The sequence below is a fragment of the Ostrinia nubilalis genome, chromosome 14 (genome assembly GCF_963855985.1).
Source record: "Ostrinia nubilalis chromosome 14, ilOstNubi1.1, whole genome shotgun sequence".
In the NCBI taxonomy this organism is placed as follows: domain Eukaryota; kingdom Metazoa; phylum Arthropoda; class Insecta; order Lepidoptera; family Crambidae; genus Ostrinia; species Ostrinia nubilalis.
The window spans coordinates 13,926,441-13,951,546 of record NC_087101.1 but is presented as its reverse complement, the minus strand read 5'-3'; the positions used below and the strand labels follow the sequence as shown (position 1 = coordinate 13,951,546).

The following is a 25,106-nucleotide window of genomic DNA, read 5'->3' as shown; positions in this document are numbered from 1 at the left end:
AGTGTATTAAAAATATTCTTTACAACAAGGTAGGAAGGTAATTTCAAATAACTTAAACTAGTTACTGTCGTCGTCTTTCATCATGAGCGGTATAGGAATGTAATGTTTATCTATAAAATCTTTATTATTCTCCATTTGATTAAAAGCCTTTTGAATAGCAGTTTTTCCAGTTGGATTTACATTTCTGAACAATAACCTATGGCTGTTATTCTTGGCTTTATTCAATAACATCCCTTTTTTAGTGCTGCTCGGTCTATTATTATTCACTTTTGAATTGGATGTAGTGTCATTATTCTTATGGAAATGATTCAAATTGTGTATGATAAATTCATCTTCGAGTCCCTTTTTGGTGAATATTTCTTGCTTGATATTAGTTTCTTCGGTGTCACGTCTTCTTCTCCGACCTGATACGACTCCAAGTTGGAGAAGAACTGGGTTGCTGACTAACGCAGCTGCAGCCCCCAATAAGGCGATACCGGCTATGGGCCACAGAACTGTTTTTGCGGCGAGTGCCTGAAACAAAATATTTGCCTGAGACTTAAATGGTCTTACGGGGCAATGCCCTACACAATCAAGAATTACAGGTTGTTGTTATTCGTCGGAGTTTTCAGGTTAGACCTGCGTATTTTATGAGAAAGCGCAGTAGAAGACATTAACTAATTATCTGCTGCTATTTTAGGTACTTATCGTAAATAGAATCATGATAACAGCTAGAATATCATATAAAAACTAATATTCTCAGGTCTATGAATCTAAGATACTTATGAATAAAGACATTCTAACTTCATCAATTATTATTGTTGGTCCATGTTTAACAAATTCTATTTTGAGAAAATTTAAAAAGTGAAGGGCTGATTATCTGGTTTCATGAATAAATTAGTACCTAGTTCTACCGTGGGATTGTTAGGCAAGACATGAGCACGGACGAGTAGGTGTGACAGACATAATTTATAATATCCTGCATCGAGGTCTTTGCACAATGATACTTGAACCTTCGTGGGATTGGTGAAGGGTGTTCTAGAATCAAATTGAGTAATTTGTCAAAACTTGATAATGATAGTTATTTATTTTTTAGCGTTACGAGTAAGAGTCGCATCTCAAACTAATTTGAAAATTATAAATAACTTGAAAAAATCGAACTTGAAACTTTCGACGGGTTCATCCAGTGTCTAAGTAGCTCAGTTGGAAGAGCAGTCGCCCGGCAAGCGGAAGGTCGTGAGTTCAATTCCCGCCTTAGGCAGTTCGATTTTTTCAAGTTATTTATAATTTTCAAATTGATTATGATATTCTTACGAAATCTAATTATACCTAGTAGAACTATAAATAAATCCTAGCCATAGGAATATACACGTAAATATTCGAAGTTGTATAGCAGTTAGCCATGTTGTTTGCCAAGAATTTCCTAAAAGGCTTTTAGTGAAAGCTTCCATTTGTATTATACCTACCTGAAATATAGAGAAAATATTGACTTTCCCTTGTAGATAAAAGCTTTTGGGCTCTTAATTCAGTTAGCAGTGCAAATGTCAAAATATTTCCATCAAGATATCTACCTAAGGCGATGTCTTATACAAAATGTGTATTAGATCCTTCTACACTCGCCGCTTTTGTTTACTTACATGATCGTAATGTTTATAATGATGCCCGTAGCCATGTTTGTAATCGTCATGATGGACTAGGTGATGATGACCATAATGCTCATGCCCATGGTGATCATGCTCGTCATAGTGGTCATGGTGATCATGGTGATCATGGTGATCATCATAATGACCGTGATGATCATCTGGGAAGTGATACTCGTAGCCATAATGAGGGGTTTCTTCGTGATCCAAAAGGCCATACCCTGAAAATAATATAAAAAAATCACACATGACTTTGATACGTTAAATGTTAGGATTAACAAACTGTTTGAATACGGTGCTTGTTTTGTATTAAAATGTGTCTAGATAGATAAGTACTAGGTGCTGAGGAAACTTATTTACATCTTTACATTGTCTTGTGAACGTGTAGGTTCTAATATTCATGTCATAGGCGTGGTGTAACTATTAACTGTTATGGTTAAATTATCGTCTTTAATGGTAGAGTAGAGATACATATTACAAACGATAAACATAGATGCTAATGCTATTACAAACCAGTCAGCAAAGTTATAGCTAAAGATTGTGGTATGTCTTGGAAAAGACAATGGTCTTGGAGATTGTAAGAAACTGTAGATGGTTAATATTTACCATGATGGTTTAGATGAAGCAGTCCTCGACCGTGTGCTGAACTAGGCGATAAAGCACTATCTGGTACTTCCTAGAACAAAATTAAACAAATAAATAAAATGTATAGAGTAGAGCATTTTTGTAATGACATTAATTTTCAGCAGCTACTGTTGTTCTAGCAAAACATGCGTCATTTCTTATCGTTGTAAAACTAACCAAGTGAATTTGAATACTATAAAAATCTTTTACATTATCCTTATTTTAATTATAGACTAAGAGCTAGTGAACGCCAGACCTACGTTATTTTATAAAGGCTGAAAGTTTGTCAGCGCATGCTCCCAACATAGCTAAGAACCATGGCCAAACCACAGAATAAGTAATAGTACAGGTACAGAAGGATTACTCCGCAAGACGATTTAAATAAATGCGAGTCTTGCTACGACGCGATAAAGTGGAATTCAGCTCGCACAGCACTACGTACCTACAATTTTATTCACCTACAAGTTTTGTCTCTTTCTATCGCGTGCCTCTGAACTCTTCTTACGCTGTTAGGGTTGCTGTCTAGTGAAAAAATAATTAATCTTCTTATATGTAATGAGGTACGTACTATGTAGCATTCATGACTCATACGCATTCATTATGGAAAACCTTGGGAGAGGCCTTTGTCCAGCAGTGGACGTCATTTGGCTGAAACGAACGAACGCATTCTGAGCAGTAGTCATGGTAGGTTAGGTTCCTATCTTACATTAATTATTGGCTTTATTAATCTAAGGTTCCTATACTATCCTAAGAATTATTGATTACCTACATGGTTAACATACCACATCAGCATCTCTGGGAAGCGAAAAAAGAGATAAATCCGGTAGAATTCTTTTCGAATTTAAACACCCGAACGCCGCACAATATTTCTTTCTCTTTATGTCCATTTTTAAATAATACTTCGATCATAGAATTAGGTACGTACTACAACGCACGCCAGCGTCCTGACGGGCGCGCGCGTGACACTCGACTGATATAATACCCGCCGGCGGGGCGCTTCGCTGTAGGTAATTATCGGATGTACCGCGCGGAGTGAGCCAGGCCTGGCCAAACATGAAGTTTGGGTCATGGTGGCTTTGGCAGACAGACGGTACTAAAGGTGAGTAAAATCCCAACTTAATTACGTCAAAGTATAAAGGCTGATTTTTTGATATTTCCTTCAAAATGTTATTAGAAATGACGTCATTAATTGACAGACACCTACCATGGTGGCAGCCCTTAGCCAGACACCTTAAAGTTCATGAAAATGTAGTCCTACTTACGTCATACTATAAAAGCTGATATTTACATAAAATATTTGAACTATCATTTGATGAAGTTTCCTCATCAGCCAGACACTTCTGATGGTTCCTTCGCCTTGCCAGACAGCTTTTAGGGTGGCTGAAAGTGCGAACGCGAGGCACTATAAATATTGTTTTTTGTACTTTTTCTTAAGTTACTCAAGTATTTGAGTCTGTAAATCATCATTTAATGTTGTAAGCTGATGATGGAAGGTAAGTACAACTCCTTAAGGCTTAGGTAATCCCTAATTTTAAAGTGATTACCTCTGAAAGTTGCCTAGAGTAAAGTTCTTAGCAATATTATCATTACCTATGTTAATGCTAATGTTGCTAAGAACTTTACTCTAGGCGTTTAGTAACTATTTTGAATATAAAATTTGTGGCACCACATTTTCCGTGTATATAAATTCTAGTGAGGATTTGGGGGTCCTAATTCAATATAGAATTGTTATAGTATTACTTGATACTATAAATTTGATTATACTATGCATAGTAAGTAATAGATATATCGTGATGGTTTTGCTGGAAGGATACTCTGCAGCGCAACCACTTTCAATAACAAAATACGGCGAAACCTGTGACATATTTTTTTTTTAAAATAGGACTAGAATTTTATAGACATTTCAAAGATTTATTTTAGAAACTTACACTAGTTAAATCAAAAGTAGTTCCGCCGGGGAGCATGATGTGAATTATCCTACAACTCCTAAGCGTTAAGGAGTTGTACCTTCCACCAACATGGGATGATGACTAGCTGATGCAAACACCCAAATAATTTTAGAAACTATACTTATATATACTGGTTAAAGAATTGTCCTCCAACTCCTAAGCCTTAAGGAGTTGTACTTAGCTTCCATCATCAGCTTACAACATGAAAAATGATGATTTACAGACTCAAATACTTGAGTAACTTAAGAAAAAGTACAAAAAACAATATTTATAGTGCCTCGCGTTCGCACTTTCAGCCACCCTAAAAGCTGTCTGGCAAGGCGAAGGAACCATCAGAAGTGTCTGGCTGATGAGGAAACTTCATCAAATGATAGTTCAAATATTTTATGTAAATATCAGCTTTTATAGTATGACGTAAGTAGGACTACATTTTCATGAACTTTAAGGTGTCTGGCTAAGGGCTGCCACCATGGTAGGTGTCTGTCAATTAATGACGTCATTTCTAATAACATTTTGAAGGAAATATCAAAAAATCAGCCTTTATACTTTGACGTAATTAAGTTGGTATTTTACACACCTTTAGTACCGTCTGTCTGCCAAAGCCACCATGACCCAAACTTCATGTTTGGCCATGGTTCTTAGCTATGTCGGGAGCATGCGCTGACACACTTTCAGCCTTTATAAAATAACGTAGGTCTGGCGTTCACTAGCTCTTAGTCTATTAGGTAGTGCAACCGCAATTGTAGCTACAAATCAAATTTTAAATTACGCACTGGCCACAAATTCGCTGTTCGAATCCCACCAGCAATTTAAAAACATTTCCCAAAGAGTTCGTGTGAACCCAGACCAACTCCTGACCATCGGAGCGTAGTGCAGACACGAAAAAATTGCTTTCTTAAGTCAAAGCAGGAAGGTCGAAATTATAATTTCTTTACTGACCTGCAGCGACAGGCATAATTGAGTTCAATTATACTGGTTCAGGAAGCCGGGTGTCTTATCAGGGCGTAATTTAATTTTCTATTTTAGGTCTTATTACATTAGAGGGATAAGCGGTTGACACTTTCAATTATTTTACAGCTTTATCAGCTGACATTAGCATAATATGCATCATGTCTATTTTTGTTAACCTTTCTTAGTGCGTATGTCATTTGTTTGAAAGAAAAGGGTCTCATTGGCTTTTGTTTTCAGCCGACTTAAAAAAGGGGAAGGTTCTATGTTCGGCTGTATGTATTTTTGTTGTATCAATCAACAAAATGATATGACAGGTCAGGTTCAAAAACTGGGATAAAACTATCAAATTTTTTACATTTCTGATTTCCAGTGATTATTGTAACAAATAACAATGGTATGAAAATAATATTCGTAGTTAAATGTTAGTTCATTGATAAGTATAAATCCCTCAATTTTCCTTATTGCTTTCATTAAATCCATGAGTCAAAACACAATATTTTCCAATGATACCCATATTATTGGGAAGGGAGACTCATTCACAGTTACCGCGAACTGGTATCAGTTATATCTGAGTAAGGTCGAGGTCGTCACGGGAAAGATTCTTAGGCATTCGGAAAGTGGCTTCGTGAGATGCGCGTGCGCACCGTTCTTATTACCTGCTACATAGAGTTCACATTACACTATCAAGGTAGAAATAGAGGTAACATTTTGTAGTAACGTTGATTATACTCAAGTCTTTATTGTGTAAAAGATAAGATTCAAATTGGATGGGGGGGTGTCGGTGCTCTAGTTGTAATAGCAAATTATTTTCTCGAGTGTTAGAATAATGACGGTGGTTAACGAAGAATGATGGGAATTTGGAACTGATGCTATCTGTCGGCTAAACGTACATGCATTGTAACAACTTGCCGACATTTTTAATGTATGAGTTAAATACTAACTATTCAGCCACATTGTTTTTCTATCAGGTGTTATAAACCTATACTTAAAACTGACATTTAGAGCGGATTTCTTTTAGAGTTTAACTATTAGTTTCAGATTTGTGATTGTCATGATAACGGATCATTTGCGTAAATATTAAAAACAAACCTATGAAAATAGCGTTACCCACTAGGTATTGACGAAAGACATCTTTTTATAGTTTGTAATGAATTATTTTCTCTTGTGAGAGCAAAAAAAACCGTTTTTATGACAATAACAGCTCTGACAATATGTTAGTTAACTCTTTTATTGGAGAAATCGGCTCTTAGTAAGTATTTTTACTGCTAATTGATGCATTGAAATAGGTTACTAATGCTTGACTGGTTCAGTTCCATAAACTAAAATGAAGTATAGCTGGTATGAATACTCATGTAGGACGTAATAATCGTTTGGTATCAGAATTTATGACTCCACTTTATTGAAATAGCTGTTGAAATGTTTTTTTTATCCACAACGAGGAAGCTCTTGGCCTATATCTCACCTGAAGTGATGATCAGGCCGAAGGTGGCAGCGAGCTTCACCCGGAATCCTCAACCACGGAGGAACTGGTTATCTTACCTCTAACTGCCGGTACACAACAATGATGTTAACATTGTTGTTATGGCGACAGACTTAGGTAAGATGGTGGTAGCTAGCCAGGCGGACTTGGAACAAGCCCTACCACCAACCAAACCGAACAGAAAGTACTGCCCCCACTGGGAATCGAACGCGGGACCTCTGCGTCTAAAGCAGGTGGTCTAACCACTAAACCACAGAGGCGGTTAAAACAAAGTGTTAGAACTAACTCAAAGGGAATTAGTAGAGGGTCCTGGTAGCTAGTATCTATTCTGAGTTTCTGATTAACTGCGGGGCCAACAGCTCATTAATATTAATGAGATTGTGTAAGTAAGATTACATGATTGGCAATTTAGTACTTGTTTGTTAGGTATTTTTAGGATCATTTCCCATTGTGCGATGAATGAATCACATTACTGATTCTCGTGTAATAATTTATTTTATTCCTCTATCATTTTTTTTTATTGTCTTATTTTCTTACTTTGTATTGTTCCATTATAATGTTCTACTACAATTTTTTTTATGCTAAAGCCTGGTACGGACCAGGCTTTGTCGGCTGTGTCGGCTCATATACCCATTTACCTAACATCCTGTATAAGTCACATAATAGATCACCTAAATAAATATAGCGAGGATTGAAATCAACACCCTGTATTATACCTCGGTCACCAAACCTGTTAATAGCTCAGTCACAGGACAGTTCCAAGAGCTAAGCTAACTCGACACTATACCGAAAATATCCCGGACATCAGCCCTTACGAGATTAGGATGGCTCTCAAACTGCTAAAGAACAACAAGGCACCGGGTGATGACGGAATAACCTCGGAGCTTCTGAACCGGCGGGTGATAAGCCGATACTGCAAGTCCTTCAGATACTGTTACTTCGTCTTACTCCAGGGAATAATGCCAGAGGCACGGAACAAGGCTTGGTGGTGTTTTTCTTCAAGAAAGGGGTAAAACACAAACCCATCTGGGTTCTGGCTCTGAGTCATGTCTACAAGCTGTTTTTGAGAGCCATCACGAATAGTCTCACGCGTAGGTTCGATGCCTCTCGAGGAAGCCGGTTATCGAAAAGTTTCACTTGCCTATGTGCCTGGCGTTCTTAGACTATGAGAAGGTCTATGAGCCTGGCTGAGCACGAGGGCGATTCCTCTGCAGCGAGCTGTGAGGCAGGGAGATGCAATAATACGTCGAATTCAACTCGGCTGGGCAGCATTTGGGAAACTACTAACATTTTTTCGACCAAAACACCTCAGTGCCTAAAGACGAAAGTCTACAATCAGTGTGTGTAACCAGTAGTGATTACATACGGTTCTGAAACGTGGCCTCTTACTAAAGGCCTTATAATAAGCTGCAAAATTGCACACCATGGTATGGAGAGTGCTATGCTCGGTGTTTCTTTTCGAGATCGAACCAGAAATCAGGAGATTCGTAAACGAACCAAAGTCGCCTGACATATTATTATAGCGATCGGATTAGCAAGCTAAAGTGGCAATGGAAAAGACACATAGTACATAGAACAGCAAGGTTCTGAAGTGTAGGCCACATACGTGTACGTGTTTGTCTGGAGGCGCTTTATTTTTTTAACCAATTCCGGAACTAGAACCGGAATTCCGGAGTTGAGTGCCCAATATCGGAAATCAGTTCCGGAGTTGAAAACTATCCGATATTGCAAGCCCTAGTACAATGATGCTTGATTCATCAAGTTATCAATTTTATTTTATGTCATGACATTCCTCACATTTTAAACTTCCATGAAGCATTTTCTGATTTTCGGGTTTTCTCGTTCTGGATTGTAGAAAAAAACCCTTTATGCGGTTATTCCTTTAGCTTTTGCTTCAATTGTTGCACCAAGGGTTTAATCATTACATGCATCCGCAGATCCACACGGCAGGTGGCATTCTCAGGTGATTGATCTCCATCCATGTTACATCGCGTCAGTTAATTATGTTAACCATTCCACCAAGTTCAGCTAGCTAATCCTACATACAGGATGTGCCAGAATGGGTGAATCAAACTGCTAGGGGAGGTAGCTCTACTAATGTACTATCCCTAAAAAATATAAAAAAAAATTTTTGAGTTCGGATTTTTTTTTAAATAATGTGCTCTAAACTCGAAATCTAGTCATTATTTTCAAAAGTTTGTTTACAGATAAACGAAGCGATCGTGTAAAATTAATATTAGTAAGAAAAAAGTACAAATAAACTCCAAACGCAGCAATTATAGCCAGATACTTGGGCAAAGCTGATTTATTTTCACTTTTTCAAAAAACATTTTTTTTGTATCCTTACGCTTTATTTCTTTTCATATTTTTAGGGATAGTACATTAGTAGAGCTACCTCCTCTATCAGTTTGATTCACCCAATCTGGGACACCCTGTATGACAAAGGATTAGTGCCTTTTATGTTTTTAATTCCTGCATCTATTTCTGTTATTTCCTAGGCTCATAGTCACGAAGTAATACCTATCTCCTTCAATGTCGTAAACCATCATCTGAAATTTTAGTTGTTAGAGAGTTCAACTTTCTGTTCACTTGAACTTCTGGGCATCTATGGCACTAAAGAGGTTTAAATAGCTTCGGATATTTCTTTTCTTTTTTATTTGTTTTTGTTTCATTATTGTAGGCTTGAGTCAACTTCCAGAAGGCACGTTATACCAGTTGGTCCAGTTGGTCTGTCTGAGTCAATCTATGGCGGTTTATAATAGTTACAGTACAGAAGACGTATTCCACTTTGAGCACCCGCCCAAATAGCACCTGCACGAATAGCACCTGGCCTATTCCACTTAGAGCACCTATCGATATTTTGGGCAGGTGCTCTAAGTGGTATTATGTTACGACGTATTCCACTTAGTGCACCTACAACACAGCAGCTTAGTGCTGCCAATTTTGTTAGGCAGGACGTTATTAATTTCACCCTAAAAGTACCAGGGTAGGTGCTATTCGTGCAGGTGCTATTTAAATGGGTGCTCAAAGTGGAACATGTTCACAAGAAAAGTAACTATGTACATTACTACAAGCAGTCGTTGTGAGGATAATATTTTTAAATTGCGACATTCCCGACTCGTCTGAACAAGTCTTCGAACATGCCCCATGGCCCATATTGATAGCGAGCGGACATGAGTAACCGGTAGCCGATACAATAATAAAATGAAACAATTATGCTATCAGCTCTGCGCGATGCGATACGGTGTAGTATTTATAGTTGGGCGGTATTGTTGTAATGCTCGTGTAAGTGTTAGAAAAAACTATGATTAAGGGCCAGTTTTACATTATTTTATGAGAAGCGGTTAAATAAATCTTTGGACAAATCTTTGGACAATTTCACACAGCGCCAGCTAGCCCCAAAGTAAGCAACTTAATGCTTGTGTTATGGGTGCTAGCTTAACGGATATACCTACTTAGATATTATTTTTTTTAAATACATAAATATTATACATAGTCACACCCAGACCCGTCACAGAAATTAAAATTCATCATTTCAATTTCTGCCCGGCCGGGAATCGAACCCGGGACCTCTCGGCATAGTAGTCCGTTCTGAACCACTACACCAAACGGCCGACAAAATAAATTTTATACAATCCGATTTGTATGAAAATTAAAATAATTAAAATGAAGATATCAATTTTCTGCCTTCACCATACCATTTATTATGACCATGTTAACATGGACTAGTGTCGGCTCATATACCCATTTACCTAACACTCTGTATAACCTCCTCCTTTTTTTAAGTCGGTTAAAAATTGTTGATTTGACTACAATGTGCATCACAAAACTGGTCCTAAGGTGTATTTATTTATTTTATTTATTTATTTAAATAAATTAAATGGTCCTAAGGTGTTAGTTTGTGAAATTAGGGCTTGTTGAGTAGAAATTTGAGTGTGAAGAGTTAAAAGTTCGGCTCTACCTATTGACAGTGCGAGCCATAAGGTTTCGTCTTGGCAACATTTTATAAATGAAAATGTTTTTCATTAATTTTCCTTTTTTCTTCTTGCAAAATTGCAAAAACACTTTATGTGTCGTCTTCTTGTACATGCAGATTGTAGATTTAGGTAGAAATAAATTTTATTATACGCACCTTAAACCGCACTGTATTGCTGACCGGCGCTAAGTGAGCGTATCTTTCATACAACTCTTTCTGCAAAGTTTTCACATCCGAGGAATTCTGAAAACCAACAATGGAAATGGAAATTACACTCTTAACTTATTCAGTGCAGAACTATGCGAAAAAATGATTTCAATATGATATAGGTAGTGTGGTGGCAAATTTATCTCTCTTAATAAATTCATGTATGTTCTTAAGCTACCTGTTTTACATTTTTTCAACAAAACTGAATTTAACATAATTTTCTAAACTAATGCGTCAACAGAAAAAATACACATTCAAATAAGGCATGTTGTATACAATAGATCAAAAATGTCTCAATATTGACATTGGTCTTATTTGTGTAACACATTGTGTGATTCTATTGGTGTCGATTAGCAAGCTATCTCATCACTTTTTAAAGTATAATGAGGTCACACACTACATACTCGTACGTACATGATTATACTCAAAACAATTAATTAACTCATTTTCGTTTCACAAAGATCTTTGCAAACATTGAAGCGATGAAACTACATAATAATAATATAAGTAGTTGTACTCGAAGCTATGATGTTAACTTTGTGGCATAACTAATGTACTAATTTATTAGACATAAATTTCTATTTTCAGTACTTCATTTTATTTCTTTTCACCGGCATTAGCCACTGCCATCGACAGAGATCGAACTTTCAAATTAGCAGTCCTATGGCTAAACAGCTGAGCTAACGTTGTCAAAATAAAAAAAATACGTACGGTATCCTCAGTGACCTCAGTCACAGCATAATCCCGTAAACTTGCATTGAATTGTGTATTGCTAATCGCGGTACACGTTCCCGTATGTTCCAACGCCAAAACTATCAGCATCAGAAACCGTTTAGGCATTTCGAACCACATAACTTCAGATGCACAAATCACACACGCAACACGAATGCACAACAAACATTGGTGGATTATTGGGTAGAGCATGGCTTATAAAAAATAAAAGTGGTTAAGAATGAGAAGGCAGGCATAGCGAAGGGTTCCGTTGCTGAAATTGTTTTGATTTTTTGAATAGATGAGATGGATGCAGTCCTAAATGTAGTTCGACTGGACATAATAGATGATTTGGTAAGGGTAGGCGAGAAAAGATTTTTCGTTGGCACTGAATCATCATTATTGAGGAAGAGAAATGTATTCTTGTTGGAAATACTATAAGTTAGCCAAAAAGAACAAGGGGGTTCATAAGTTCATAGTAATGAAAGTAAAAAGGTAAAAAAAGTTACACCTTTTAACTGAGAAACCGATCTTTAAAGGTCGTTAAAACTTATTATGTATCTGTGACAAAACTTTGTTGATTTTGAGACGTCTAGACCTAGGGAAAAAATCGGTCATTGTCTGACCGCATTCAAAAGAATGAATGTATTATTCAAAATCAAACGTTCTAATGGCACTAAACAGACACGCGTGAAGAGCTTAAAGTCCCTTTAAATAAGACGTTTTAGGCCGGATGTTAGTCAGTCATTTGCAGTAGGTATAACTGCTCGTAGAGACGATGGCCGTTGGGGCAGAAAAGTTCTCGCGTGGCGACCACGGGCTGGAAGACGTAGCGTGGGCAGGCCTCCTACTAGGTGGACCGACGATAATAATAATAATAATAATGTCGAGCATGCCACCGTCCCGGAGAGTCACTCAGGCATATAATTTCTGGTTGTTCGCATCTTGCTAACGGTGAGTACTTACACAGGCATAACCTAGTAGCCAGAATCATCCATCAGCAACTTGCTCTTCAGTACGGCCTTCTTGAATCTGAGACGCCTTATTACCGATACCAGCCGGTGCCAGTTCTCGAAAATGGTCATGCATTGCTCTATTGGGATCGTTCTATCATCACAGACAGGACTATTGTCTGTAATAAGCCTGATATTGTGGTGGTTGACCGATCCCAACGTCGGGCAATGCTCGTTGACATTACCATCCCGCATGACGAAAACCTCGTGAAGGCCGAGAAGGAAAAGCAAAGCAAATACCTTGACTTGGCCCACGAGGTGACCGCCATGTGGGATGTTGACTCGACGATCATTGTCCCGATAGTTGTCTCGGCAAACGGGCTAATAGCGAAGAGCTTCGACCAACATCTAAAGAAGCTCTCGCTGGATGGTTGGCTCAAGGGTCAGATGCAAAAGGCGGTGATCCTCAGCACGGCACGCATTGTCCAGAGGTTCCTCAGCCTGTGACCCTGACCACTGGTAGCTTGGGCCCTGCTCCGCTACCAGCGGAATAACTATTTTTAAGTATTTTTTTATAATGTATTTTTTTTTATTTTTTTTTATAATTTACATTGTAAAAAAAATATTTAAAATTAAGAACCAAAGTTAATAAAGAGAATAATAATAATAAATACTCTTTATTGTACACCACATAAAAAGAAATAGAAAGAAAAGGAACACATAAGGTACAATTAGGCGGTCTTATCGCTATGAAGCGATCTCTTCCAGACAACCTATAGAGAGGACAGTTACTTAAAACAAATGAAGGGGAAGGCGGTGTCGACACTAATGAAATAAAAATACTGGTAAAGGTCGTGGGAAGAACCTGGATGCAGGCAGCGCAGGACCGTTCATTGTGGAAAACCTTGGGGGAGGCTTTTGTCCAGCAGTGGACGTCATTTGGCTGAAACGAACGAACGATAACTGCATCTGCCCTAACTGGGGAGTAGATAAACTAAAATGGTTTCACCAGCCTCCTGCTGAACCCTAAACCGCACAGGGGGGTTGACAATTTGATGTCAGATAAAACAATGGGCCCACCTGGTCACAGGCTGTTGGCGGCGGTTTCACCATACGTAATGGTCAGGCTAACTCGGCCTGTCATGGTACTAAGAAAATTATACCCATTGTGTTCTGTTATGATATTTTATTAGAGCTAATATAACGATGTGTTGTTGGAAACACCTTGGTTTTGGACATTGTTTTGGAAGATGATGATGATGACTCTATTTATTTTTTATCGGTGAAGGTCTTTGGAATTGGATCACAATTTGTAGTATTGTTCAATTTCGGACTTTGACTCTTATTCAGGATTAACCTTAATAACTAACTTGAGCGTTAGTATTTCCACATTTGGGTCATCTCATGTATGGTCTCTAGTTTGTACCTCTACATTTCTATACCACGCGATGGCGCCCAAAACTTAGACTCTATTAATCTATCTATATAAATAAAAATGAATTGCTGTTCGTCAGTCTGATTAAAACTCGAGAACATCTGGGCCGATTGAGCTGATTTTAGTTTTAAAATGTTTGTCGTAGTCCAGGGTAGGTCTAAACGGTGAGCAAATAAGGAAAAATTGCGATGACATATTTATTGCCTTTAAGGCGGAACAGAGTCGCCGGGTCAGCTAGTTAATAATAGGATTTTCGATAATTATCTTTCCCTTTCGTATTCATTGCTATACCTTTTCGATATTATGTTTTGTTTACTCACTAAGTCACTTGTGATTAAATATATGTATGTATAAACTAGAGATGAAACGGATATCCGGTAACTATCCGGTAGCCGGATATCCGGCCTAAATTTACTATCCGGCCGGATACCGGATAGTAACTCACTATTCGGCCGGATACCGGATATTAAAAAACTACGACAATTTCTTTTATCTTAAAATGAAATACATTAATCTTTGAGGTAAACGTCAATAAAATGGCTTATAATAATGACGGCTTTAATCTAAAGTCCAAAAAGTTACAAAAAGCCATATTAAGGCCTTTAAAAAAACTAATTTCTTTTTCTAGGCTATTATTCACTCTACTGACGAATACATAAATAGTAAATATCTGTTGAGTCGAAATATTGCCAAATAAAATAGGCTATCTTTTTTTTCACTGATGGTCTGATGTCATGATGCAGTTCAGTCAGATTACGCAGCAAGTAAACTAATTTAATTTTCGCTATTCAATCACACACTCACGATGGCAACCGAAATCGCCCGAATTAATCTACCCCCTAGACAAGTGGCAAAATCTGACATTCTGTTCGGACTTATTCGATTTTCGAAAAGTGTGACTAGTCTAGTCTACTAATAGACCCACTGATCGCGTTCAAAGCACCTGTGCGGCGCTAAACTCGTCAAGACATGTAACGAGACAATGGGCCAACTATCCGGCCGCCGGATATCCGGCTATCCGGCCTAGCAGCTGGCCGGATATCCGGTATCCGGTATCCGGCCAAACAACTATCCGTTTCATCTCTAGTATAAACAAAGAAGACCTTATCTTAAAACAGATTGAGTACCACTGGCCTACTAATAACACGTAGTTAACTGCAAAAAAGTGTCCAACTTTCAGATAGAACGGAAACTACTAGTATCTTACTTACATACTTTTAGTCTCCGAGCATCTAGATCGGCACTAAACATTCCTATTGACGCGTTCTTTCACCGGGAAAGGATGCGGTAGATTTCCTATTACAACTGCAATTATCTTTAGTGAAGTGCTTCGTAAATTATCGAAAATAGTATTTTTAAGTGCTTGACATAAGACATTTTTCTTTTCTGTCTTTAGTACCTTCATGGGTAGTACCCGCAAGTTTACTCATATTAAATACGAATGCATTCATATCAACTACAAAATATTTGGTCCATGAATCACTGGTTTAAAATACAACCTGTCAACATCGATGAAATCCCACCCTTGATTTATGCGGCACAGTGGAGGTGGACACAGTAACCTTCTACTGGAAAGATTCGATAAAATGTCGATTGTGATTGTGACTCAAAGTTTTCTTGTTTTGTGTGTGAATTATTTATCTATATCTTATCCATGCTCGAGCTTCAGCTAGGGATTTTTTTTCATACATTCCTTTTTTACCTGACTTGAGCCAATCTAATAAAACATCTAGAATATCTCATTCATTAAAAGGATTACCTTTTAATCCTATTTTGTGAGTTCTAAAAAATAATTCAATTTAATAAATTAATATTAGGTAGATAATATTTAACAGTTATTGTAAGAAACCTTATGATGGGGCAAATGAACCTTCTGTATGCGTCTCTATTATAAGAAATAGTGACACATATAACATTCTAAATACCACGAACGTAAAGAAAGCCACGCGTTTCCGCGGTGCGTAATGCATTTTCTGATTTCGATCACTAACATCTGTTTTGAGCTTTATTATTTTTATGTTAAAGTACAATTTTCGTTGTCAGAAGCATAGAGCTGCTTAGTTGGTCACAATAATGCACTTAAATTGCTTATGCAAGAGTTGAGTAACCATACAGTATTATGAATGTAGTTTAATTGTTAATTTTAATCATTTATTTTTTGTTAACAATAATATCTTAGACAGAGTTTGTGTTATGGTGACAGCACAGGATATCCACTGCTGAATACAGGGTGATACAGGCTTCCCAACATACGTGTTGCCCTCCGGTTTTTAACCGACTTGGAAGTATTTAAATTATTTATTATGCAGATCTGACAATTATTATGAAGGCTCGATATTTATTTTAAGAAGAACTGTCATCATTTATTGACCTTCATTATGCGTTGTAACATGGACATGGGTCATGTTAGGTATGATGCAGCAACATTCCTTACTGCAAGTGAGCCTTTACCTTTCAATAAAGTAAAGAATCAATCAGCAAATCAGGTGCATAAAAATATTTCCGACCCCCGAATAGCTATAAACCAGTAATGACGTTCTTGCAAGCAAATCGTTAGGGGGAAGGGGGAGGGGGATGCGCGTGCGTTTTATTAGTTTTAAATTATTTATTTCGCCGCAACAGATTTACGGGGGTACACCCTATATATCAGACGCCCGCCAATAAAACTCGGTGCACCCTGTGTAGAGATGCTGGATGAGTCTTTAAGTTTAAAGTAATAAAATAAAATTATTGCTTGTCCTTCTAAGAATTAAGAAATTTCCTAAGAAACTACTTCTTGAAGGAGATGTGTAAGGTGTAATTTCATGAAAAAGCTATTAGCAACCCGAAAATTAAAAAATATTTCTTCTTCTTCTTCTTTTCAGCCAAAAAATATTTAAATCTATAAATTATGTAGGTCTATGTGACACAACTAGTTGAATTTTTTGTAAATCAATTTTGTTAGGTACTGACTTAAAATAAGTATGTAAAAAGAAACGTAGTTAAATGTAAAAAGTGTCACGATAACAAAAACTAGATAACTGACTCACACACTTGTAATTTTTCTACATAGGTAATTTTTAAAATGAAATAAGTACGAACCTTTTGACCGAAGCTAAACTTAATAACTTAACTTACTGACCACCTACTCATTAGATTCCTTTAATTCTTATATCGAAAAGGCTTAGCAGGGCAATCTTTCTTAAATTGTTTGTTTAATGCCTGTTTTCACCATCAATCCCTAATTTTTAAGTGACCCCTATAGTAACACATAACAGGAATTTTGTTTTTATAGGGGTCACTTAAACATAAGGGATTGATGGTGAAAACGGGCATAAGAATCTCTTCCAGTATTATCTACGAATCATTGTACATTATCCCATTGCCTAAACACCCGCAGGTATCGCCCCCTTTATTTTACGAGCTTAAATTCTTCACGAGGTTCATAGGTGAAAAAAGTCCCGCTCTTTTTCAATAGCTGGAACTATACAAGTGGGGGGGAAGGGGATCGGGATTAATGGGTCGTTCTTCTTTTTAATGCTGCTGTTTTATTTATTTCATTATTTAACGTGGGATGCAACTTTGGTGGCTAAAACTTGAGATTCGTACTATTTTACTATTAGGTAGATTGTTTGTTGTATCGAAATAAAACATACATTAATTAATTACTCCGCTCAATATCTATCTTTATCAAATGTAGGTATGTAATGTAATGTCACCGTAAAATTAGTAAGCTCAGTCCGCCTTATTACACAACAGTTAAACGCGCGATGAACACTAGTTTAAAATGTCATTTCCTAGAAATTAAAATGTAAACTAGTGATCAGTTTACCTAAAATCTATCGTAGAAATCTAATCCAACGGTTAGTTTACAATGTCACACGTGATTATAAACTGACTGAATTTACATTCTTATGATACCCATATTTTATAGAATGCATCATCGCTAGAGTAAAATAATAATGAATCCACTTTTTAGGTTTTATGACTATGAAAAAAAGCCCATCGCAATAATCATAGCTGATTATGATTCGAAACGTCTTGATTCATTATGGATTAGCAGTAAATAGTCCCACGATTGTTGATGTTTCTCGGCTTTCTACACTGCACCGAGTGAATGATACCACCTACTTTAACTGAAAAAGGAGATGTGTTTGAATCATGATTATTGATGTCTTTAGATTTTACACGAATCTTGTGATTATCATTAAAATGAACTTCTCCCAAAGTAGGTCATTCACTGGTAGCTATTGCTATGAATCGTACTATGTAACTCAAATGTTATGTTAAGAAATAACATAAAATAAAATTAGGTATACAATATACTACATAATGAGTGGAATCGTTTATTCAAATGCCCTGTATTTCTTGTTAAAATTGACAGAGTATTCTTCATCATCATTCAAAGGGTATTTTTGTCTACTGTAGGAGCACGAGCACGACCCTCGCTACTTCACGAAAATAGAGGATTTTGCATATGCCATTCATTCTGGTCAATTGAGTTGAGGAGTTTTTGCCTTGAAGCGTACTCGCAAAACTGTGATAGCAGCTGGGCAATATGAGGATCTATTATTGTAAATATAAGTTTTCAAAGATGGTTTCCATTACCAAGTACCAACTGGTCTAGAGGGCCTATAATAGAAAATAATCCGTCTAGTGCTAAACCTTTTAAAGTCGACTCTACAGTCTGATCCATCCATCAATGTCCCCGTTCAGAGCGCTAGAGCAGACGCACGAAGTTGGATTAGAGCGCTATCAGAAAATTGCTGTTTGAATCGAGGTGTTTTGTAATCGATTAGCTTTTAATAAGAAATCGATTAAGGAACCTTTTTGCACGAAAATGCTTTGGCTGATTTCTGCAAATAAATCTAGGCACTTTTACTAAACGACAGACGTCTTTTATGTTTTAAACAGAACAGTTACAAGTAGATGAGATAGAGGTGAGTTCTCAGTCAGACAGTCTCCCCTAATCAAATACATATTGTTATCATTGACAAACTCAGAGACGGATATTAGTTTAATTTGGAGAATTGCAATAAAACAGTTACCAGGGACTTTACTGAGTATCGTTTCACTCTTAGGTAGAGCATACCTATTGAACTATACTTAATTAATATTATGCACTCCATGCCCTTCACGCCGTAAAAATAAACTTGCTATTTAAAGGTTATTAAAACTTTTTCCAGTCTCCATCTTCATTAGCATTTTTATACTGATGGGCTGACCCATGATCACAATCTTTAAATCTGAAGATTGCACTTGCGATAGTGGAGCTTGCCAAGCAGATATCACAAGTGACTGAAAGGCCTTCAGATTTTGAAATAATCAGTTAATTTCCACACCATGCGTTGTCTATTATGACCATTTTAAAATTGTTACCAATATTTGAGTTTGACAAATCAGTCTGAAAATTACAACAACTTAAAAATAAACTCATGAAACTCATTTATTTATGCAAGTAGGCTTTTAAAAAGCATTTTTACACGGCCTAGTATTGATGGTAGAGACCACAGCTTCAGGACAATAAATGGGCCAGTGCTGAGAAGAAGCAGCACAAGAAACTCAGTTACTATTGTCAGCCTCTTTTTGAAATTCTTTGTGATTAAATATTTTATACGCCCTTACACATTTGACTGGTGCAAGACGTACACCAATTTTCTTCGTCCCTTAGTAATGTATGAGTAAAGCACGACTTTTTCATCACATCTCTCATGCCGACACTCGTCTCCCTAGGCGCTGCCATCAGCAATATGAGAGTGACGATCCTGAGAAAAATCGACGGCCGAGTTTCGAAATCGGATAAGTCCAAAAAAACTTAAAAGTCAAACTTGCAACAAAGGACCGGTTTCTGAATTTTTAGCTAGAGTGTTAGCTTTCTACTGTAATATGAATAGTTCACACTTGAGTAGAGAATTAGTACGTTCAAGCCAAAAATGTAATTCAGATACCGGGTTGAAGTGCTTTTTGTTATGGGTTCCATTTTGTTAACCCAAAAATTTCATCTAAAATAGTAAGACACGGGTCTTAACGCGACGTTTATTAATGAGTTACATAATGTACTCATGGCTTCACGTTGAACGCGAAAGTTTAAAATCTTATATTACAAAAATTTCATACATTATCAAACTAAGTTACTGGATGGAAAAAAATACTTCTTAATTAGTGTTAGAAAATTGTTAACTTTGACAGAAGAAAGTAAGTGATTATAACAGGCAAGAATAAAATGTTAATCATTTTAATTGAAAGATGCCATGTTGTAATTATCGTCGTTATTATGAATTGAATGAGTGTACTAAATAATTAATTTAATATCCTGTCTATTACTTTACCTTGGTATTATTTCAGTCTCAAAAATATTACTTATCAAAAATTTCAAATTATTTACTTAACTTACTCGCTTTTACGAGGCGGACGAGAAAGTAATGTGACATAACTCCACACATTAAGGAGTTTGAATATGCGAGGGTGCAAATGTGTCGTCACTGGAAATAGAACCAGGGGCGGGTTGAACCATTTTGTGGTATTACAGCTGCGTATGTGGTTTTAAAATAGTTTGAAATATTTAAAGGAATTAGGAGTTACAGTCATATTGGTCGTAAACGGGGTGGTTGAGGTAAATTAGACCATTGTTTCAAATAATGGAAAAGTTTCTTAAGTTTATGCGTTTTATATATAACTAGCTTTTGTCCGCGCTTTCACCCGCGTGAAATTTCGTTTGTCACAGATCGTCATAAATTATAGCCTATATGTTATTCTGGGTTTTATATATTGAATACTATAAAGTTTCATCAAAATCCGTTCAGTAGTTTGTGCGTGAAAGAGTAACAAACATCCAGACATCCAAACTTTCGCATCATCGCAGTAGGATGGGAAATAAAAATACTGCTTAGGTACTCTTCTTGAATAAACTATTTTTCCACTTTTTCATGTTTTGTATTGATTGTTTTGAATTCATTTTTGTTTGTCTGAGTTTTATTTAATTAAATCTAGGTGAAAAAGAGTGTGTGGTTAAGTTTGATTAAAATTGCCAAATTTTGTAATCGTTAAAGGCGCTAAAAATGTCTTTCGACTGTCAGATTTTATCGGTTGAACTATCAGAACAACTATCGTCCAACCAAAATAACCGAGTTAGTCACATTTTGTACCACAACTAGCAAATCTTTTATGCTAGTATCGTTACCCCAATTACCAAACCAATCCTTTACCTAACGCGACATCATCTTGTGGCGGCCCTAGCGCGGGATTACGGGATTGTACGCGTGACGGACGCGGGCTCCGATTTATTTGCCGCGACCCAACGCGGTTTATGCTTTACCAAAGTTTAGTGCAACCACATACGAGATTCTAGAATTGTTGAACAAAATTATTTAAGTTTTATTGCTTTTGATCTTGTGTTGGCAGGCCTCCCACTAGGTGGACCGATGATTTGGTGAAGGTCGCGAGAGGGGCCTGGCGCAGGACCGGTCTTTGTGGAAAACCTTGGTCCAGACAGTCATTCGGCTGAAACGAATGAACTTTAGATCTTCTTTATTTCAGCTTAATGTCAAACATAGGCCTCCTTCAATTCTCGCACATTCAGATTGCATACATTTCAGTATTGAGATTTTTTTGAGCGAAACTATTTATGTGTCGATAAGCTAAAAGAAAAGCTGCCTTCAGCTAACAGTTTCTAGTCCGGTGGAGGATACTCTCTTCTCTCAACCTTATGTTAGTACGAAGTTAGGAAAACAATTGAAGACAATAGTTAGATATTACTCTAACTATTGTCTTCAATTGCATGATGGGCATGATGCTACGTTATTTGACCAGAAGTAATGCATTATGTACGTTGTTGCTGAGCTGTGACAGCGCAATCTTGATCATTTTTGACTGTCTTTCAATAATAAATATAGCCCTAAGGTGCTTCTTATTATCTAATGTTGTGTATCGAGTGTGCTGTTGCCCTTATTCGCGAACGGGATCAGTGTGTAAATTTTGGGCATGCCCCGCGCCCGTTTAATGGGGATTAATAGTGCGTGCGCATCGATAACGCAGTGTATTCTGTTTACCTTCGCCGCTGAGGACTGTGCTCGGATTGTTTATATTATTGTGGCTAGCTGGACTGGATTATTTGTATTGTTCCATCCAATATATTAATGAAAGTCACTTATTATTACTTACTAGCTTTTGTCCGCCACTTCACTCGCGTGGAATTCAGTTAATCGTGTTTCAACTTTGTTGAACAGTAACTGTTTTGTGTGATATTGAAACAAATTAAATGTTAATTCATCCATCCTCACAAAATTTTACATATTTTATAATATTAGTAGGATAGTACTTAAAACTATAGGTTCTACCATTCATATTTCTCCCTTACACAAGTTCTACCGAGTAGATACGGCCAAACTTTTAGAAGACGTAATATTGTATCGAAATGGTTTAAAACAATATTAAAGTAGTGGTTTAGATTCAAAAATAATACAATTACATCATACCCCATTCGAAACACACAGTTCTTTTAAAAAATGATCATTACAATGTAAAAAAAAACCTCTAAAACAAATTGAAATTGTCCCACCTACCCAGGTGATGCTGCGTCCCTCATTAGTCGATCGTAGTCCTCTCATTTGTCCCCTCCCAGTTTTTTTATCAACGGCAATCCCTCTTACGGTAATGAGCGTAATTTTTTTCAGAGCCCTCTGGGTAAGCTTGAGATTGTTACCAGGAATTTGGAGTTTCAGAGACTGTCTCAGTAATGGGAATAACCATAATAATGTTGTATATTCTACATCCTTGCTAATATCACAAATGCGAAAGTTACTCTGTTTTTCTGTTACGCTATCACGCCTAAACTACTAAACCGATTTTGATGAAATTCGGTACCTATAGAGATAGTTTGAGTCCCGGGAAAGGATATGGGATAGTTTTTATTCCGAATTTTTAAACAGGGACGCACGAGGTAATTATTCGCTGAATTTTGCTGTAGTCTGATGTTCACTGTACTTACGTCATTAGGATTTCGCGGCTTAATTTGTTTTAAGATTATAAATTCTTAGGAAAGGTAGTAGGTAATAAATTCTTAGAATGGGTTGTACCATCTTACTTTGACTTTGACAAACGTCAAAAATCTGTCAAACTCTATGCAAAATGCACCGGATATGGTCATAGTAATGTTAAATAAAATTACACACGTATAATAAAAATCTGTCCCCGAAAAGCCTTAAATTCTGGTTCTCCTACTTCTGAGATGCAGTCTCTGTGAAATGTTTCGGGAGGTCATTGGACTTTTGTTTACTTTTATTGGGCTGGGACTTGGGCGTCGGTAATGTAAACAATATCTAACTACAGGAATTTTACGACCAAAATGTAAACTCCGTTTAAATACTCATAAGTTCATCGTTCATTCATAAGTTTCGCAGAATTGGGACGGAATGAAGAAAAATTATTTTCAGTTTCTTATTTTTTTATTTAGATCAAATAAATATAAAATATATTAAAATAGGGCTGTATGTCTCTTAAATAAAAAAAAAAAAGAATAAAAAGAAAATTGCAAGACAACAAATTAATAGTTTTTATTTTTAACTAATAACACCAAACTTGCTTTTAAATAAAGACAGTAGTTTCTAATAACTTATTTATATCTTTCCTTAGTCTGATAAACATGACAATACATGTTCATTGTTCACTACTCACAATCGGGACTCGGTTAGTAAAAAAAATGAAATGACTCAAGTATTTATACATTTTTTATAATAAAGATTTCACTAATACTCAATTTACAATATCTAGTCGCTTTTTCAGCGTTTCGTATCGATATTCGTTCGTTCGTTCGTTTCAGCCGAAAGACGTCCACTGCTGGACAAAGGCCTCCCCCCCCAAGGATTTTTACAAAGACCGGTCCTGCGCCACTCGCATCCAGGCACCTCCCGCGACCTTCACCAGATCGTCGGTCCACCTAGTGGGAGGCCTGCCCACGCTACGTTTTCCAGCTCGTGGTCGCCACTCAAGAACTTTTCTACGAGCTATGTGCCATCTATCGCATCGATATTATCTGTCAAAAATATTTGAAACACCATTTGAATTATGAACAGCTCTTTTGATATTCCGTTTGGCACCGTCATCAACGGTGTCCATAATCCCTCTGTATTTGGGCGCGATATTAGTATCCCATGGATTATCGTGTTTGTTTTCTGTCTATATTTGTTCGGTGGGGTTCATTTTGTACAGGTGTTTGGTGTAAGGGTTAATCCTGAAAGTAGATGAAGATGATAATTTATATTGGTATTTGAAGTAGCTTACTGTAGACGTAGCTATTAAGATTTATTTGTGAATTTGATAATTATAAAAATATCATTACCATTATCATAGTTATTGTTGCTATCTTAATCTGTGTTTTTTAGAATTATTCTTTATTTGTTAGTTAACCTACCATGGCTAACATAAAATTACTTTTCATAAATTGTATCTCAGTGATTAGGTGGTGATTTCGAGTCCCAAGCAGGCTATTTTCAGGCAATTATTAAAGAATTACTTAGCTTTATGAATGCAATAATCTTAATAACATCTGAAAACAATAATACCTACTTTCAACAACTTCAGTAATCCACAATCGGTTTTTATGAATAACTACATAATTTCCAGTTCCATAAGTTACAACGTTTTTGTATGAGTAAGCAACGATATAGATAATTTCCAGTACAAATCCGCGCTATTAACATACAGCCATGTGTCACCCCACCTATCACAAGCCGTCATCCTGCAAAGCGTTCGTTTCGGCAGTTCGGCACTTTCGGCCCTCATGCAAATTGTCATATTTACGGCCGTAACTCATTCGTTTCGGCACCCTTCGAGCGACACTCGTAGGGACCAGGAAATTACTAAACAGGGCTGTTGAGAACGCCAATTTGGTAAAAGACAGGAGGAAAAAAGTTTGCTTTTTAATAATAAAAGCGCTTTTAATAAATTAAAACTCTCGCGGCACTAGAAACTCTGGAGAAGTTAAGTAAGTACTTGTATAATTTTCTTTGTATTCGAAATTTTGTAAGACTTCCTAGGAAATTATCTCTTTGGAAACATCTTGGTGTAAATTCTGAGTTCTATTCCCGAAATGCAGTAATGCACACACCAATTGAAAAAAAAAACTGTTTATGTAAACGTAATTGCTTCCAGTGTAGTTGCGATAATACGGTTTGGATAAATCTGAATCTGACTGCTAACTACTTATTTACTACTAATTATTACTA

General features: G+C 36.7%; 2 protein-coding genes across 2 annotated transcripts in view; one reads left to right on the top strand and one right to left on the bottom strand.

Moving 5' to 3' along the window:
- The window catches only part of LOC135078232 (uncharacterized), a 154,524-nt gene that overhangs the window by 107,345 nt on the left and 22,073 nt on the right, over positions 1-25,106 (top strand). The gene's annotated exons all lie outside the window — the stretch shown is intronic.
- Positions 17-11,646, bottom strand: LOC135078354 (uncharacterized). The gene is made up of 5 exons (XM_063972952.1): positions 11,518-11,646; positions 10,756-10,842; positions 2,226-2,295; positions 1,617-1,840; positions 17-513 (listed from the first exon to the last, which is right to left on the bottom strand). Exons 1-5 carry the CDS (start codon positions 11,644-11,646, stop codon positions 58-60), a joined length of 966 nt encoding a protein of 321 aa, XP_063829022.1. The 3' UTR covers positions 17-57.